This window comes from Bactrocera neohumeralis, unplaced genomic scaffold (genome assembly GCF_024586455.1).
Source record: "Bactrocera neohumeralis isolate Rockhampton unplaced genomic scaffold, APGP_CSIRO_Bneo_wtdbg2-racon-allhic-juicebox.fasta_v2 ctg2821, whole genome shotgun sequence".
Lineage (NCBI taxonomy): Eukaryota > Metazoa > Arthropoda > Insecta > Diptera > Tephritidae > Bactrocera > Bactrocera neohumeralis.
Window position 1 is genome coordinate 1,009 of NW_026090368.1, and position 15,485 is coordinate 16,493.

A 15,485-nucleotide genomic window follows, 5' to 3' on the forward strand; every position below is an offset into this window, starting at 1 on the left:
AAAGTCACTGCACTAATATATTTTACCACACACTAATAATTTGTGCACAAGTAATAAAATACTTCAGAACGTTTCAAAAGTTCATATTATCGGGGTGGATGAAGTGGTGCTAAGCGTCATCGTAAAGTTTTACGTGATAACATCCAGGGAATCACTAAGCCTGCTATTCGGCGTTTGGCTCGTCGTGGAGGTGTAAAACGTATATCTGGTTTGATATATGAAGAAACTCGTGGAGTCTTAAAAGTATTTTTAGAGAATGTTATCCGTGATGCAGTTACCTATACTGAACACGCTAAAAGGAAGACAGTTACAGCAATGGATGTTGTATATGCTTTGAAGAGACAAGGACGTACCTTGTATGGATTCGGCGGTTAAACAATTTTCCTATCAAATATAAAAAAAAAACAAAACGGTCCTTTTCAGGACCACGATATACAATTAAACGAAGATTCAAAATAATGATAAATTAACCGAAAAATAATAAATACATATCTAAAAGTAATTTTGTCACAATTCTTAATTTGCCTGTAGTTAGCATTCATTCCAATTTAATATTATTTATCAAATATCCAAATACATATGTATATATGTATATTGCATTCATATTATTTATGAGGAAGTATGTTGGAACGGAATATGAGTAAATATAAAAATTACATTGTCTACGGACCTATGTATGTATGGATGTATACATATACATATGTATGGTAAGTAAGTTTAGTATAAAATTATTACTAATATAGGATTTGAGTAGAAATTTATCCGACAATATATTAGCAAATTGTGAATTGATCGCATAAAACCGCTTTTTGTTTTCATACTATTATTTTACTTCATTTAAATTGAAATGTGACTTTTTCATGTATATACTCTTGATAGTTAATGAATAACAACACAAGGGCCCTAACAATAACCTCACGTTATTTTTTTATTTTTTATTTATATTTATTTCTTAATGAAAACATCTTATTACTTCTTTAGATCATTGCTAATATAAATTATTTTAAATTTGTAAAATAATTTTAAGGTTTGATTTAAAAATAATTGAGAAAATTAAATTTAAAGAGGGAAATTTTGACTTTTATAGAGCAAAGTTTGGACAAAATTTCATTTTAAATGAAAAATATATACCGTAAAGAAATATGAGCATTAAAATATTAAAGCAACACATTTAGGCTATCAAACTGCGTATAAAATGGTTTCTTAAATTAAATATTTGATTTTTAGTAAATTAAATAAACTTAAAAGTTTGTCCGTTGGAGATGTTAAATTGCACTGGATCGTTCAATTTTGTTACTCATCTTTTCACCTCGCTTCTCAATTTAAGAAGGTATAGCAATTTAAAGGTATTACTTCATCTATAAATTAGTGCGTAAAGTGTGTATTTAATAAATACAAAATAAAAGTTTATAAAAGTGAAAATGTCTGAAGCAATTGCTGTTACGAATGTTAATTCTCCGGTAGCCGGATCTTCTGCTATTTCTGAGAAAAAAAAAGTTGCTGCTAAAAAAACTGTTAAGCCAAAAAAGCCTTCAGTCGCTCCTACTCATCCACCAACTCAACAAATGGTTGATGCATCAATTAAGAATTTAAAAGAACGTGGTGGCTCATCACTTTTAGCTATTAAAAAGTACATCAGTGCTACATACAAATGTGATGCTCAAAAATTAGCACCATTTATCAAGCGTTATTTGAAATCTGCTGTTACTAGTGGTAAATTAATTCAAACTAAAGGAAAGGGTGCATCTGGTTCTTTTAAATTATCAGTGGCTGCCAATAAATCAAGTAAATCTGGTGAAGGTAAATCGAAGTCAAAAGCGGTGAAATCCATTGAGAAGAAGCCCAAAAAGAAATCGGCAGATGGTGTGGCGTCAAAGAAGAAGGCAGCAGTTGGCGGTAAGAAAGCAAGTGGCGAAAAAAAGTGAAGAAAACTGTTGCTAGCAAGAAAACAGCAGAGAAGAAAAAAAGTGAAAAGGCTAAAGCGAAGGATGCAAAAAAGACTGGATCTGTTAAAGCCAAACCAGCTAAAGCTAAATCGACTCCAAATAAAGCAAAGGCGTTAAAAGCAAAAACACCTAGTGTTAAAACCAAGAAAGCCGCGGTCAATAAAAAGCCAGTCGCCAAGAAAGCGCCATCTAAAAAGTAAAGCCCAGGTAAAAGAAAAAAAACTATGTGGCAAATAAGAAATAAAATAAGCCCTTTTCAGGGCTACAAAAATGTTTAACATATCGATCAAAAATGGATTTTTAGCAAGAACATTAAAATAATTTTAATTATTAAATGAATTGATGATGATTGTGCACATATGTATTATGTGTTTTCATATATATCATTCAATGTATACAATAAAAATTACATATCATGTTTATATCTCAATTACATTATAAGTAAAACAGTTCATAAATAAAAAATGTACGTTTACAAAGGGTGACAATTAGATATTTATTTTATTTTATTTTCTTTGGAATTTCACAGCTGCTGGCATAATTAAGATTACCCTATACTAAATAGATTTGCAAAAAAAAACATGTGTACCATATTGCCCACGCTTACTCTATATTGAATAGTTTATTATGATAGTATTACCAGTGCCACAGTAACGCATGGCCAAATCTACTAGTACATATACTGTGTTTGTATACTCATAAATCATCTCTTTGTTAATTTATATGTTGTGGCCCTGAAAAGGGCCTTTTTGCTATTTTTTTTTAATCATTTGAACAAATTACTTGGAACTTGTGTATTTAGTGACAGCTTTGGTACCTTCGCTCACAGCATGTTTGGCTAATTCACCAGGCAAAAGTAAACGTACAGCAGTTTGGATTTCGCGACTAGTGATAGTTGAACGTTTATTGTAATGAGCTAAACGCGATGCTTCGGCAGCGATACGCTCAAAAATATCATTTACAAAACTGTTCATGATACTCATGGCTTTTGATGAAATACCAGTATCAGGATGTACTTGCTTCAACACTTTATAAATGTAAATAGCATAAACTTTCCTTCCTCTTGCGCTTCTTCTTCTTGTCGTTTTTAGTAATATTTTTTTGGGCCTTACCAGCCTTCTTTGCTGCTTTTCCACTAGTTTTAGGAGGCATGTTTTTCTCACTTTACTTTTTCACTAACACTTTGCGAAATAAATTTTATACTCACAATAAAGCAGTTGCTTTAAAGTACATTTTTTCATATAAAGTATTCGCGAAGTCGATTAAAGGTGCACGTGAAGATGACGAGTCACGAAGTTATGTCAATACACCTTAACTGTGAAATGAAAAAGTATATAAGCAGCGTTAGTATGTTGGAGGAATTTATATAAAGTGAGTGAATTGTGCAGTGTACATTGTGCAAGCTTGTAGTGATTCATATTTCCTTTTCGTGTGTTAACTAAATTATATTTAAAAATGTCTGGACGTGGTAAAGGTGGTAAAGTGAAGGGCAAGGCAAAGTCGCGTTCAAATCGTGCTGGTCTTCAATTTCCTGTCGGTCGTATACACCGTTTGTTGCGCAAAGGCAATTATGCTGAACGTGTTGGTGCTGGTGCTCCCGTATATTTAGCTGCTGTTATGGAATATTTGGCAGCTGAAGTTCTTGAATTGGCTGGTAATGCTGCCCGTGATAACAAAAAGACAAGAATTATTCCAAGACATTTACAATTGGCCATCCGTAATGATGAAGAATTGAATAAACTATTATCTGGAGTCACTATTGCTCAAGGTGGTGTTTTGCCAAATATTCAAGCTGTACTTTTACCAAAGAAGACTGAGAAAAAAGCATAAATTTCTATCTCGGAGAGACATATTATCTAAAAAAAAGAATAAAACCGTCCTTTTCAGGACGACAAACTTTTATATTCAAAGAGGTTGATATTACTTTCAAAAAAAACTACATATGTATTAGTAATAAAACTTGATTCGTTATATAAAACTGGTTGCATACGATACACATATAACAACAACAACAAATATTAGATTCATACTCATGAATGTATAAGTAAAGTCATCTGGAGAGACAGCGTACGGTATAATACAGTAGGTAGATAATACTCGTAGCGAAAAAAACTTGATGGTGGTATACATGTACAGGTTCCGTGGATTCTATTCGGAATTTAATTTGTAAATTAATTTCTATCTACAGCATATACATAGTATATCATAAGATTTAAAGTTTTAATCTTTTGCTGAGAAATTGTGGTCCTGAAAAGGACCGTTTAAGTATTTATTTTTATCATTATATGTAAAATTTTGATCTTTCGTTGAGCAATTGTGGTCCTGAAAAGGACCGTTTGGATATTTATCTTCTTCAAATCAATTAAGCACGTTCTCCACGAATACGTCTGGCCAATTGAATATCTTTTGGCATAATTGTGACACGCTTTGCATGAATGGCGCACAAATTTGTATCCTCAAACAGACCAACCAAATATGCTTCACTTGCTTCCTGTAGAGCCATAACAGCAGAACTTTGGAAACGTAAATCTGTTTTGAAATCTTGAGCAATTTCTCGAACCAAACGTTGGAATGGCAATTTTCGGATTAATAATTCAGTACTTTTTTGGTAACGACGAATTTCTCGTAATGCAACTGTACCGGGGCGATAACGATGAGGTTTCTTTACACCACCAGTTGCCGGAGCACTTTTACGAGCTGCTTTGGTTGCCAATTGCTTGCGTGGTGCTTTACCACCAGTCGATTTACGGGCTGTTTGTTTTGTACGAGCCATTTTTTTTTTCACTGCACTTATTTAATTTTCACCTTAACTGAAAAGTCACTGCACTAATATATTTTACCACACACTAATAATTTGTGCACAAGTAATAAAATACTTCAGAACGTTTCAAAAGTTCATATTATCGGGGTGGATGAAGTCTTAACTATATTCATGTGTTAGAAAGAGATGAAATTTTCTGTATATAGGTAAGTCACAATGTTAGTTGTTGACTTTTGTATAAATACACGTGCAATAACTTAGTTCTCCAGAAATCTATAGAGCGTGCAGTGTTCGGCTAGTAAAAGTGTTAAAGTGTTAAAAGTGTAAAAGTTAAAAATGACTGGTCGCGGCAAAGGTGGAAAAGGCTTGGGTAAAGGTGGTGCTAAGCGTCATCGTAAAGTTTTACGTGATAACATCCAGGGAATCACTAAGCCTGCTATTCGGCGTTTGGCTCGTCGTGGAGGTGTAAAACGTATATCTGGTTTGATATATGAAGAAACTCGTGGAGTCTTAAAAGTATTTTTAGAGAATGTTATCCGTGATGCAGTTACCTATACTGAACACGCTAAAAGGAAGACAGTTACAGCAATGGATGTTGTATATGCTTTGAAGAGACAAGGACGTACCTTGTATGGATTCGGCGGTTAAACAATTTTCCTATCAAATATAAAAAAAAAACAAAACGGTCCTTTTCAGGACCACGATATACAATTAAACGAAGATTCAAAATAATGATAAATTAACCGAAAAATAATAAATACATATCTAAAAGTAATTTTGTCACAATTCTTAATTTGCCTGTAGTTAGCATTCATTCCAATTTAATATTATTTATCAAATATCCAAATACATATGTATATATGTATATTGCATTCATATTATTTATGAGGAAGTATGTTGGAACGGAATATGAGTAAATATAAAAATTACATTGTCTACGGACCTATGTATGTATGGATGTATACATATACATATGTATGGTAAGTAAGTTTAGTATAAAATTATTACTAATATAGGATTTGAGTAGAAATTTATCCGACAATATATTAGCAAATTGTGAATTGATCGCATAAAACCGCTTTTTGTTTTCATACTATTATTTTACTTCATTTAAATTGAAATGTGACTTTTTCATGTATATACTCTTGATAGTTAATGAATAACAACACAAGGGCCCTAACAATAACCTCACGTTATTTTTTTATTTTTTATTTATATTTATTTCTTAATGAAAACATCTTATTACTTCTTTAGATCATTGCTAATATAAATTATTTTAAATTTGTAAAATAATTTTAAGGTTTGATTTAAAAATAATTGAGAAAATTAAATTTAAAGAGGAAATTTTGACTTTTATAGAGCAAAGTTTGGACAAAATTTCATTTTAAATGAAAAATATATACCGTAAAGAAATATGAGCATTAAAATATTAAAGCAACACATTTAGGCTATCAAACTGCGTATAAAATGGTTTCTTAAATTAAATATTTGATTTTTAGTAAATTAAATAAACTTAAAAGTTTGTCCGTTGGAGATGTTAAATTGCACTGGATCGTTCAATTTTGTTACTCATCTTTTCACCTCGCTTCTCAATTTAAGAAGGTATAGCAATTTAAAGGTATTACTTCATCTATAAATTAGTGCGTAAAGTGTGTATTTAATAAATACAAAATAAAAGTTTATAAAAGTGAAAATGTCTGAAGCAATTGCTGTTACGAATGTTAATTCTCCGGTAGCCGGATCTTCTGCTATTTCTGAGAAAAAAGTTGCTGCTAAAAAAGCTGTTAAGCCAAAAAAGCCTTCAGTCGCTCCTACTCATCCACCAACTCAACAAATGGTTGATGCATCAATTAAGAATTTAAAAGAACGTGGTGGCTCATCACTTTTAGCTATTAAAAAGTACATCAGTGCTACATACAAATGTGATGCTCAAAAATTAGCACCATTTATCAAGCGTTATTTGAAATCTGCTGTTACTAGTGGTAAATTAATTCAAACTAAAGGAAAGGGTGCATCTGGTTCTTTTAAATTATCAGTGGCTGCCAATAAATCAAGTAAATCTGGTGAAGGTAAATCGAAGTCAAAAGCGGTGAAATCCATTGAGAAGAAGCCCAAAAAGAAATCGGCAGATGGTGTGGCGTCAAAGAAGAAGGCAGCAGTTGGCGGTAAGAAAGCAAGTGGCGAAAAAAAAGTGAAGAAAACTGTTGCTAGCAAGAAAACAGCAGAGAAGAAAAAAAGTGAAAAGGCTAAAGCGAAGGATGCAAAAAAGACTGGATCTGTTAAAGCCAAACCAGCTAAAGCTAAATCGACTCCAAATAAAGCAAAGGCGTTAAAAGCAAAAACACCTAGTGTTAAAACCAAGAAAGCCGCGGTCAATAAAAAGCCAGTCGCCAAGAAAGCGCCATCTAAAAAGTAAAGCCCAGGTAAAAGAAAACCTTTTCAGGTCTACAAAAATGCTTTTTAACATATCGATCAAAAATGGATTTTTAGCAAGAACATTAAAATAATTTTAATTATTAAATGAATTGATGATGATTGTGCACATATGTATTATGTGTTTTCATATATATCATTCAATGTATACAATAAAAATTACATATCATGTTTATATCTATAATTACATTATTTAGACCAAATGAAAGTTCATAAATAAAAAATGTATACTACAAAAATTAGATATTTATTTTATTTCAATTTTCTTTACTTTTTTTTTGGCATAATTAAGATTTCTATACTAAATAGATTTGGAAAAAAAAAAAAATTTTGCGCCAAATTACTCTATATTGAATTTTATTATGATAGTATTACCAGTGCCATCTAAATGGCCAAAAGTAGTGGAAAAGCAGCAAAGATGTGTTTTATATCATAAATAATCTCTTTGTTAATTTATAAAATGAAAAAGTTATGCCTTTTTGCTATTTTTTTAATCATTTGTGAACTTGTAAATGTATTTAGTGATAAGCTTTGGTTGTTCACAGCATGATTCAATCAGGCAAAAGTCAGCAGTTTTCGCGATTAAAAATTTCAGGAGCGAACGCTCAAAAATCAACAATAGCAATTTCAAAAAAAAAGCCTTCTTTAAAATACTTTGAAAAACATAATTCTTATTTGATTTATATTTTTGTCTTTTTGTTATATCATAATAAATTTATTCAATTAGCTAATTATGAGCACATGTTTTTTCGTAGAAATTAAAAAAACATTTACAAACTTAAAATAAATATCTAATTGTATTTGTGAAATACATTTTTATATTTGCTTCAATGTAATTTTTAATTTAGATCATAAATCAACATACTTCTATACATTGAATATATATGAAAACAATTACATATGTGCAAATCATCCAATTCATTTAATACTTTTATTTTAATGTTCTTGCTAAAAATTCATATTTTTATAAATAATATTAGCCCTGAAAACTTAATTAACTAGCAGTTGCTTTAAAGTGCATTTTTTTAAGCTTTTATTTTATTACTTGACTAGGTCACAAATTTATTATTTGGAATAGCTTTTGTGAATTAATTTATGCATTGATCAAAGACAAGAATTTTCCTTTTTCTTTATCATTTAGTTTAAGTATATCTTCTTTTCAAAATTTAAAACCGTTTTTAAAATTTTCAATAATTTATGATGATAATTTAAAAGATGTTTTCGTAAATATGTATGTCGGTCAAAACAGCAGAAAATAACGCTTGATAAATGGTGAATTTTTAGCTACATTTGTGTATAATAGCTAAAATGATTTGAAAGTAATATGCATCAAAATTTGTGAGTTTCATGACATTTACAAGCGACTGAAGTGAAGAATTAAATAAAGTTTTTTGCTCAGAAATAGCAAAATTTGCCAGAATATTCAAGCTGTGTACCAAAATCCATATTTTCACTTTTATAAACTTTTATTTTGTCGTTTTTATTAAATACAACTTTACGTCCTAATTTATAGATGAAGTAATTTTTATATTGCTATACCTTCTTAAATTGAAGCAGGTGAAAAGATGATAACAAAATTACTTTATACAATATACAAACTAATATTTTAAAAATCAAATATTTAATTTAAGAAACTTACGTTTATTCGAGAATATTTTAATGATACACGGTATCAAAATGAAATTTACTGCTCTATTTCAAAATTTTTGTCTTTAAATTTAATTTTCTCAATTATTTTGGCTCTAAATTATTTTGTCTTTAAAATAATTTATGGTTGGTCATCTAAGGTTGTTTTCATTAAGAAATAAATATAATAAAAAAATAAAAATTTAAAATTTGTGCGTTATTCATTAACTATGAAATAAAGAAAAAGTCACATTTCAATTTAAATGAAGTGAATAATAGTATGAAAACTGAATTGGCCTTGCGATCAATTCACGAATTCTGCCAATAATTGTTAAATTTCTTCAAATCTATATTAGTAATAATTTTATACTAAACTTACTTACCATACATATGTATATGTATACATCCATATATACATAGGTTAGACATGGACTCACAATTGTTCCAACATAAATAAATAATATGAATGCAATATCCATATATACATATGTATTTGGATATTTGATAAATAATATTAAATTGGAATGAATGCTAATACAGGCAAATTAAGAATTATGACAAAATTCTCTTTAGATTGTATTTATTATTTTTCGGTTAATTTATCATTATTTTGAATCTTCGTTTAATTGTAAAATACGGGTGGTTTTGAAAAGGAGCCGTAATCCATACAAGGTCTAAAAGCATATACACATCCATTATATAATTTCCTTTTAGCGTGTTCAGTATAGGAAATGCATCAGATAACATTCTCAAAAAATACTATTTAAAACATATATCAAACCAGATATACGTTTTACACCTCCACGACGAGCCAAACCAGGCTTAAACATGTTATCACGTAAAATACGATGACGCTTAGCACCACCTTTAAAGTGACCTTTGCCGCGACCAGTCATTTTAACTTTTACACTTTTAAAGTTATTTTTCTTACGTATTTATACAAAAGTGACATTGGTATAAAGAAACCTACACATGTTATCGATAATATGAACCTTTACACCATTTGAAATCACTCCAGTCAGAAAATTGCCATTGGCAACCAACGTTTTAACATCGCCCCGGTAATTGCATTCGTCGTTACCAAAAAAGTACTGAATTATTAAGATTTGCCATTAAAACTCAAAACAGATTTACGTTTCCAAAGTTCTGCTGTTATGGCTCTACAGGAAGCAAGTGAAGCATATTTGGTTGGTCTGTTTGAGGATACAAATTTGTGCGCCATTCATGCAAAGCGTGTCACAATTTTCCTATTCGTGGAGAACGTGCTTAATTGATTTGAAGAAGATAAATATCCAAACGGTCCTTTTCAGGACCACAATTGCTCAACGAAAGATCAAAATTTTACATATAATGATAAAAATAAATACTTAAACGGTCCTTTTCAGGACCACAATTTCTCAGCAAAAGATTAAAACTTTAAATCTTATGATATACTATGTATATGCTGTAGATAGAAATTAATTTACAAATTAAATTCCGAATAGAATCCACGGAACCTGTACATGTATACCACCAAGTTTTTTTCGCTACGAGTATTATCTACCTACTGTATTATACCGTACGCTGTCTCTCCAGATGACTTTACTTATACATTCATGAGTATGAATCTAATATTTGTTGTTGTTGTTATATGTGTATCGTATGCAACCAGTTTTATATAACGAATCAAGTTTTTTTTTTTGAAAGTAATATCAACCTCTTTGAATATAAAAGTTTGTCGTCCTGAAAAGGACGGTTTTATTCTTTTTTTTAGATAATATGTCTCTCCGAGATAGAAATTTATGCTTTTTTCTCAGTCTTCTTTGGTAAAAGTACAGCTTGAATATTTGGCAAAACACCACCTTGAGCAATAGTGACTCCAGATAATAGTTTATTCAATTCTTCATCATTACGGATGGCCAATTGTAAATGTCTTGGAATAATTCTTGTCTTTTTGTTATCACGGGCAGCATTACCAGCCAATTCAAGAACTTCAGCTGCCAAATATTCCATAACAGCAGCTAAATATACGGGAGCACCAGCACCAACACGTTCAGCATAATTGCCTTTGCGCAACAAACGGTGTATACGACCGACAGGAAATTGAAGACCAGCACGATTTGAACGCGACTTTGCCTTGCCCTTCACTTTACCACCTTTACCACGTCCAGACATTTTTAAATATAATTTAGTTAACACACGAAAAGGAAATATGAATCACTACAAGCTTGCACAATGTACACTGCACAATGTACACTGCACAATTCACTCACTTTATATAAATTCCTCCAACATACTAACGCTGCTTATATACTTTTTCATTTCACAGTTAAGGTGTATTGACATAACTTCGTGACTCGTCATCTTCACGTGCACCTTTAATCGACTTCGCGAATACTTTATATGAAAAAATGTACTTTAAAGCAACTGCTTTATTGTGAGTATAAAATTTATTTCGCAAAGTGTTAGTGAAAAAGTAAAGTGAGAAAAAACATGCCTCCTAAAACTAGTGGAAAAGCAGCAAAGAAGGCTGGTAAGGCCCAAAAAAATATTACTAAAAACGACAAGAAGAAGAAGCGCAAGAGGAAGGAAAGTTATGCTATTTACATTTATAAAGTGTTGAAGCAAGTACATCCTGATACTGGTATTTCATCAAAAGCCATGAGTATCATGAACAGTTTTGTAAATGATATTTTTGAGCGTATCGCTGCCGAAGCATCGCGTTTAGCTCATTACAATAAACGTTCAACTATCACTAGTCGCGAAATCCAAACTGCTGTACGTTTACTTTTGCCTGGTGAATTAGCCAAACATGCTGTGAGCGAAGGTACCAAAGCTGTCACTAAATACACAAGTTCCAAGTAATTTGTTCAAATGATTAAAAAAAAAATAGCAAAAAGGCCCTTTTCAGGGCCACAACATATAAATAACAAAGAGATAATTTATGAGTATACAAACACAGTATATGTACTAGTAGATTTGGCCATGCGTTACTGTGGCACTGGTAATACTATCATAATAAACTATTCAATATAGAGTAAGCGTGGGCACATGTTTTTTTTTGCAAATCTATTTAGTATAGGGTAATCTTAATTATGCCAGCAGCTGTGAAATTCCAAAGAAAATAAAATAAAATAAATATCTAATTGTCACCCTTTGTAAACGTACATTTTTTATTTATGAACTGTTTTACTTATAATGTAATTGAGATATAAACATGATATGTAATTTTTATTGTATACATTGAATGATATATATGAAAACACATAATACATATGTGCACAATCATCATCAATTCATTTAATAATTAAAATTATTTTAATGTTCTTGCTAAAAATCCATTTTTGATCGATATGTTAAACATTTTTGTAGCCCTGAAAAGGGCTTATTTTATTTCTTATTTGCCACATAGTTTTTTTCTTTTACCTGGGCTTTACTTTTTAGATGGCGCTTTCTTGGCGACTGGCTTTTTATTGACCGCGGCTTTCTTGGTTTTAACACTAGGTGTTTTTGCTTTTAACGCCTTTGCTTTATTTGGAGTCGATTTAGCTTTAGCTGGTTTGGCTTTAACAGATCCAGTCTTTTTTGCATCCTTCGCTTTAGCCTTTTCACTTTTTTCTTCTCTGCTGTTTTCTTGCTAGCAACAGTTTTCTTCACTTTTTTTTCGCCACTTGCTTTCTTACCGCCAACTGCTGCCTTCTTCTTTGACGACCACGTTCTTTTAAATTCTTAATTGATGCATCAACCATTTGTTGAGTTGGTGGATGAGTAGGAGCGACTGAAGGCTTTTTTGGCTTAACAGCTTTTTTAGCAGCAACTTTTTTCTCAGAAATAGCAGAAGATCCGGCTACCGGAGAATTAACATTCGTAACAGCAATTGCTTCAGACATTTTCACTTTTATAAACTTTTATTTTGTATTTATTAAATACACACTTTACGCACTAATTTATAGATGAAGTAATACCTTTAAATTGCTATACCTTCTTAAATTGAGAAGCGAGGTGAAAAGATGAGTAACAAAATTGAACGATCCAGTGCAATTTAACATCTCCAACGGACAAACTTTTAAGTTTATTTAATTTACTAAAAATCAAATATTTAATTTAAGAAACCATTTTATACGCAGTTTGATAGCCTAAATGTGTTGCTTTAATATTTTAATGCTCATATTTCTTTACGGTATATATTTTTCATTTAAAATGAAATTTTGTCCAAACTTTGCTCTATAAAAGTCAAAATTTCCCTCTTTAAATTTAATTTTCTCAATTATTTTTAAATCAAACCTTAAAATTATTTTACAAATTTAAAATAATTTATATTAGCAATGATCTAAAGAAGTAATAAGATGTTTTCATTAAGAAATAAATATAAATAAAAAATAAAAAAATAACGTGAGGTTATTGTTAGGGCCCTTGTGTTGTTATTCATTAACTATCAAGAGTATATACATGAAAAAGTCACATTTCAATTTAAATGAAGTAAAATAATAGTATGAAAACAAAAAGCGGTTTTATGCGATCAATTCACAATTTGCTAATATATTGTCGGATAAATTTCTACTCAAATCCTATATTAGTAATAATTTTATACTAAACTTACTTACCATACATATGTATATGTATACATCCATACATACATAGGTCCGTAGACAATGTAATTTTTATATTTACTCATATTCCGTTCCAACATACTTCCTCATAAATAATATGAATGCAATATACATATATACATATGTATTTGGATATTTGATAAATAATATTAAATTGGAATGAATGCTAACTACAGGCAAATTGTTTTTTTTTTATATTTGATAGGAAAATTGTTTAACCGCCGAATCCATACAAGGTACGTCCTTGTCTCTTCAAAGCATATACAACATCCATTGCTGTAACTGTCTTCCTTTTAGCGTGTTCAGTATAGGTAACTGCATCACGGATAACATTCTCTAAAAATACTTTTAAGACTCCACGAGTTTCTTCATATATCAAACCAGATATACGTTTTACACCTCCACGACGAGCCAAACGCCGAATAGCAGGCTTAGTGATTCCCTGGATGTTATCACGTAAAACTTTACGATGACGCTTAGCACCACCTTTACCCAAGCCTTTTCCACCTTTGCCGCGACCAGTCATTTTTAACTTTTACACTTTTAACACTTTAACACTTTTACTAGCCGAACACTGCACGCTCTATAGATTTCTGGAGAACTAAGTTATTGCACGTGTATTTATACAAAAGTCAAAAACTAACATTGTGACTTACCTATATACAGAAAATTTCATCTCTTTCTAACACATGAATATAGTTAAGACTTCATCCACCCCGATAATATGAACTTTTGAAGTAATATGAACGTTCTGAAGTATTTTATTACTTGTGCACAAATTATTAGTGTGTGGTAAAATATATTAGTGCAGTGACTTTTCAGTTAAGGTGAAAATTAAATAAGTGCAGTGAAAAAAAATGGCTCGTACAAAACAAACAGCCCGTAAATCGACTGGTGGTAAAGCACCACGCAAGCAATTGGCAACCAAAGCAGCTCGTAAAAGTGCTCCGGCAACTGGTGGTGTAAAGAAACCTCATCGTTATCGCCCCGGTACAGTTGCATTACGAGAAATTCGTCGTTACCAAAAAAGTACTGAATTATTAATCCGAAAATTGCCATTCCAACGTTTGGTTCGAGAAATTGCTCAAGATTTCAAAACAGATTTACGTTTCCAAAGTTCTGCTGTTATGGCTCTACAGGAAGCAAGTGAAGCATATTTGGTTGGTCTGTTTGAGGATACAAATTTGTGCGCCATTCATGCAAAGCGTGTCACAATTATGCCAAAAGATATTCAATTGGCCAGACGTATTCGTGGAGAACGTGCTTAATTGATTTGAAGAAGATAAATATCCAAACGGTCCTTTTCAGGACCACAATTGCTCAACGAAAGATCAAAATTTTACATATAATGATAAAAATAAATACTTAAACGGTCCTTTTCGACGGTTTTGAAAAGGACGGTTTTATTTTTTTTTTTAGATAATATGTCTCTCCGAGATAGAAATTTATGCTTTTTCTCAGTCTTCTTTGGTAAAAGTACAGCTTGAATATTTGGCAAAACACCACCTTGAGCAATAGTGACTCCAGATAATAGTTTATTCAATTCTTCATCATTACGGATGGCCAATTGTAAATGTCTTGGAATAATTCTTGTCTTTTGTTATCACGGGCAGCATTACCAGCCAAAAGAACTTCAGCTGCCAAATATTAACAGCAGCTAAATATACGGGAGCACCAGCACCAACACGTTCAGCATAATTGCCTTTGCGCAACAAACGGTGTATACGACCGACAGGAAATTGAAGACCAGCACGATTTGAACGCGACTTTGCCTTGCCCTTCACTTTACCACCTTTACCACGTCCAGACATTTTTAAATATAATTTAGTTAACATTCAAAAGGGTTTTCACCGCTTTGACTTCGATTTCCCCCCCAGATTTTCTTTAACGCCATATAAAAAGGAACCCGTGCACCCCTTTTTTTGAAATTAATTCCCTGTAACACGATTTCAAATAACGCGATAAATGGTGCTTTTTTTGACATCCAAATTTTTATAAGCCGATTTTTTTTAATAGCAAAGTGATGACCACCATTCTTTTTTTTTAAGGCCCAAACCATTTTTATTGGTGGATGAAACGACTGAAAGGGGGCTTTGTGGAATTTTCCAAATAGCAGAAATCCCTACCAGA

General features: G+C 31.3%; 9 protein-coding genes and 2 pseudogenes across 9 annotated transcripts; 6 read left to right on the forward strand and 5 right to left on the reverse strand.

Annotated features, from left to right (window-relative positions):
• Positions 1-1,374: 1,374 nt before the first annotated feature.
• On the forward strand, positions 1,375-2,205 carry LOC126766876 (histone H1-like; annotated as a pseudogene).
• Positions 2,206-2,679: 474 nt separating this feature from the next.
• LOC126766884 (histone H2B-like) lies at positions 2,680-3,101 on the reverse strand. Its single transcript, XM_050484565.1, is given in 2 exon segments — positions 2,680-2,995; positions 2,997-3,101. Coding segments are annotated over 2 exon segments (372 nt in total). The 5' UTR covers positions 3,099-3,101; the 3' UTR covers positions 2,680-2,725.
• A 211-nt stretch (positions 3,102-3,312) lies between these two features.
• LOC126766882 (histone H2A) lies at positions 3,313-3,832 on the forward strand. The gene has a single exon (XM_050484563.1). The coding sequence runs from the start codon at positions 3,402-3,404 to the stop codon at positions 3,774-3,776; it is 375 nt and encodes a 124-aa protein (XP_050340520.1). The 5' UTR covers positions 3,313-3,401; the 3' UTR covers positions 3,777-3,832.
• Positions 3,833-4,266: 434 nt separating this feature from the next.
• LOC126766879 (histone H3) lies at positions 4,267-4,746 on the reverse strand. Its single transcript, XM_050484560.1, has one exon. It carries the CDS (start codon positions 4,717-4,719, stop codon positions 4,309-4,311), a length of 411 nt encoding a protein of 136 aa, XP_050340517.1. The 5' UTR covers positions 4,720-4,746; the 3' UTR covers positions 4,267-4,308.
• Positions 4,747-4,970: 224 nt separating this feature from the next.
• Positions 4,971-5,403, forward strand: LOC126766885 (histone H4). Its single transcript, XM_050484566.1, has one exon. It carries the CDS (start codon positions 5,044-5,046, stop codon positions 5,353-5,355), a length of 312 nt encoding a protein of 103 aa, XP_050340523.1. The 5' UTR covers positions 4,971-5,043; the 3' UTR covers positions 5,356-5,403.
• A 954-nt stretch (positions 5,404-6,357) lies between these two features.
• Positions 6,358-7,124, forward strand: LOC126766877 (histone H1-like). The gene has a single exon (XM_050484557.1). It carries the CDS (start codon positions 6,401-6,403, stop codon positions 7,121-7,123), a length of 723 nt encoding a protein of 240 aa, XP_050340514.1. The 5' UTR covers positions 6,358-6,400; the 3' UTR covers position 7,124.
• Positions 7,125-10,489: 3,365 nt separating this feature from the next.
• Positions 10,490-10,990, reverse strand: LOC126766881 (histone H2A). Its single transcript, XM_050484562.1, has one exon. The coding sequence runs from the start codon at positions 10,918-10,920 to the stop codon at positions 10,546-10,548; it is 375 nt and encodes a 124-aa protein (XP_050340519.1). The 5' UTR covers positions 10,921-10,990; the 3' UTR covers positions 10,490-10,545.
• A 203-nt stretch (positions 10,991-11,193) lies between these two features.
• On the forward strand, positions 11,194-11,655 carry LOC126766883 (histone H2B). Its single transcript, XM_050484564.1, has one exon. It carries the CDS (start codon positions 11,239-11,241, stop codon positions 11,608-11,610), a length of 372 nt encoding a protein of 123 aa, XP_050340521.1. The 5' UTR covers positions 11,194-11,238; the 3' UTR covers positions 11,611-11,655.
• A 1,905-nt stretch (positions 11,656-13,560) lies between these two features.
• On the reverse strand, positions 13,561-13,950 carry LOC126766887 (histone H4). The gene has a single exon (XM_050484567.1). It carries the CDS (start codon positions 13,879-13,881, stop codon positions 13,570-13,572), a length of 312 nt encoding a protein of 103 aa, XP_050340524.1. The 5' UTR covers positions 13,882-13,950; the 3' UTR covers positions 13,561-13,569.
• Positions 13,951-14,151: 201 nt separating this feature from the next.
• Positions 14,152-14,665, forward strand: LOC126766878 (histone H3). The gene has a single exon (XM_050484558.1). The coding sequence runs from the start codon at positions 14,213-14,215 to the stop codon at positions 14,621-14,623; it is 411 nt and encodes a 136-aa protein (XP_050340515.1). The 5' UTR covers positions 14,152-14,212; the 3' UTR covers positions 14,624-14,665.
• Positions 14,666-14,694: 29 nt separating this feature from the next.
• Positions 14,695-15,186, reverse strand: LOC126766874 (histone H2A-like; annotated as a pseudogene).
• Positions 15,187-15,485: the final 299 nt, after the last annotated feature.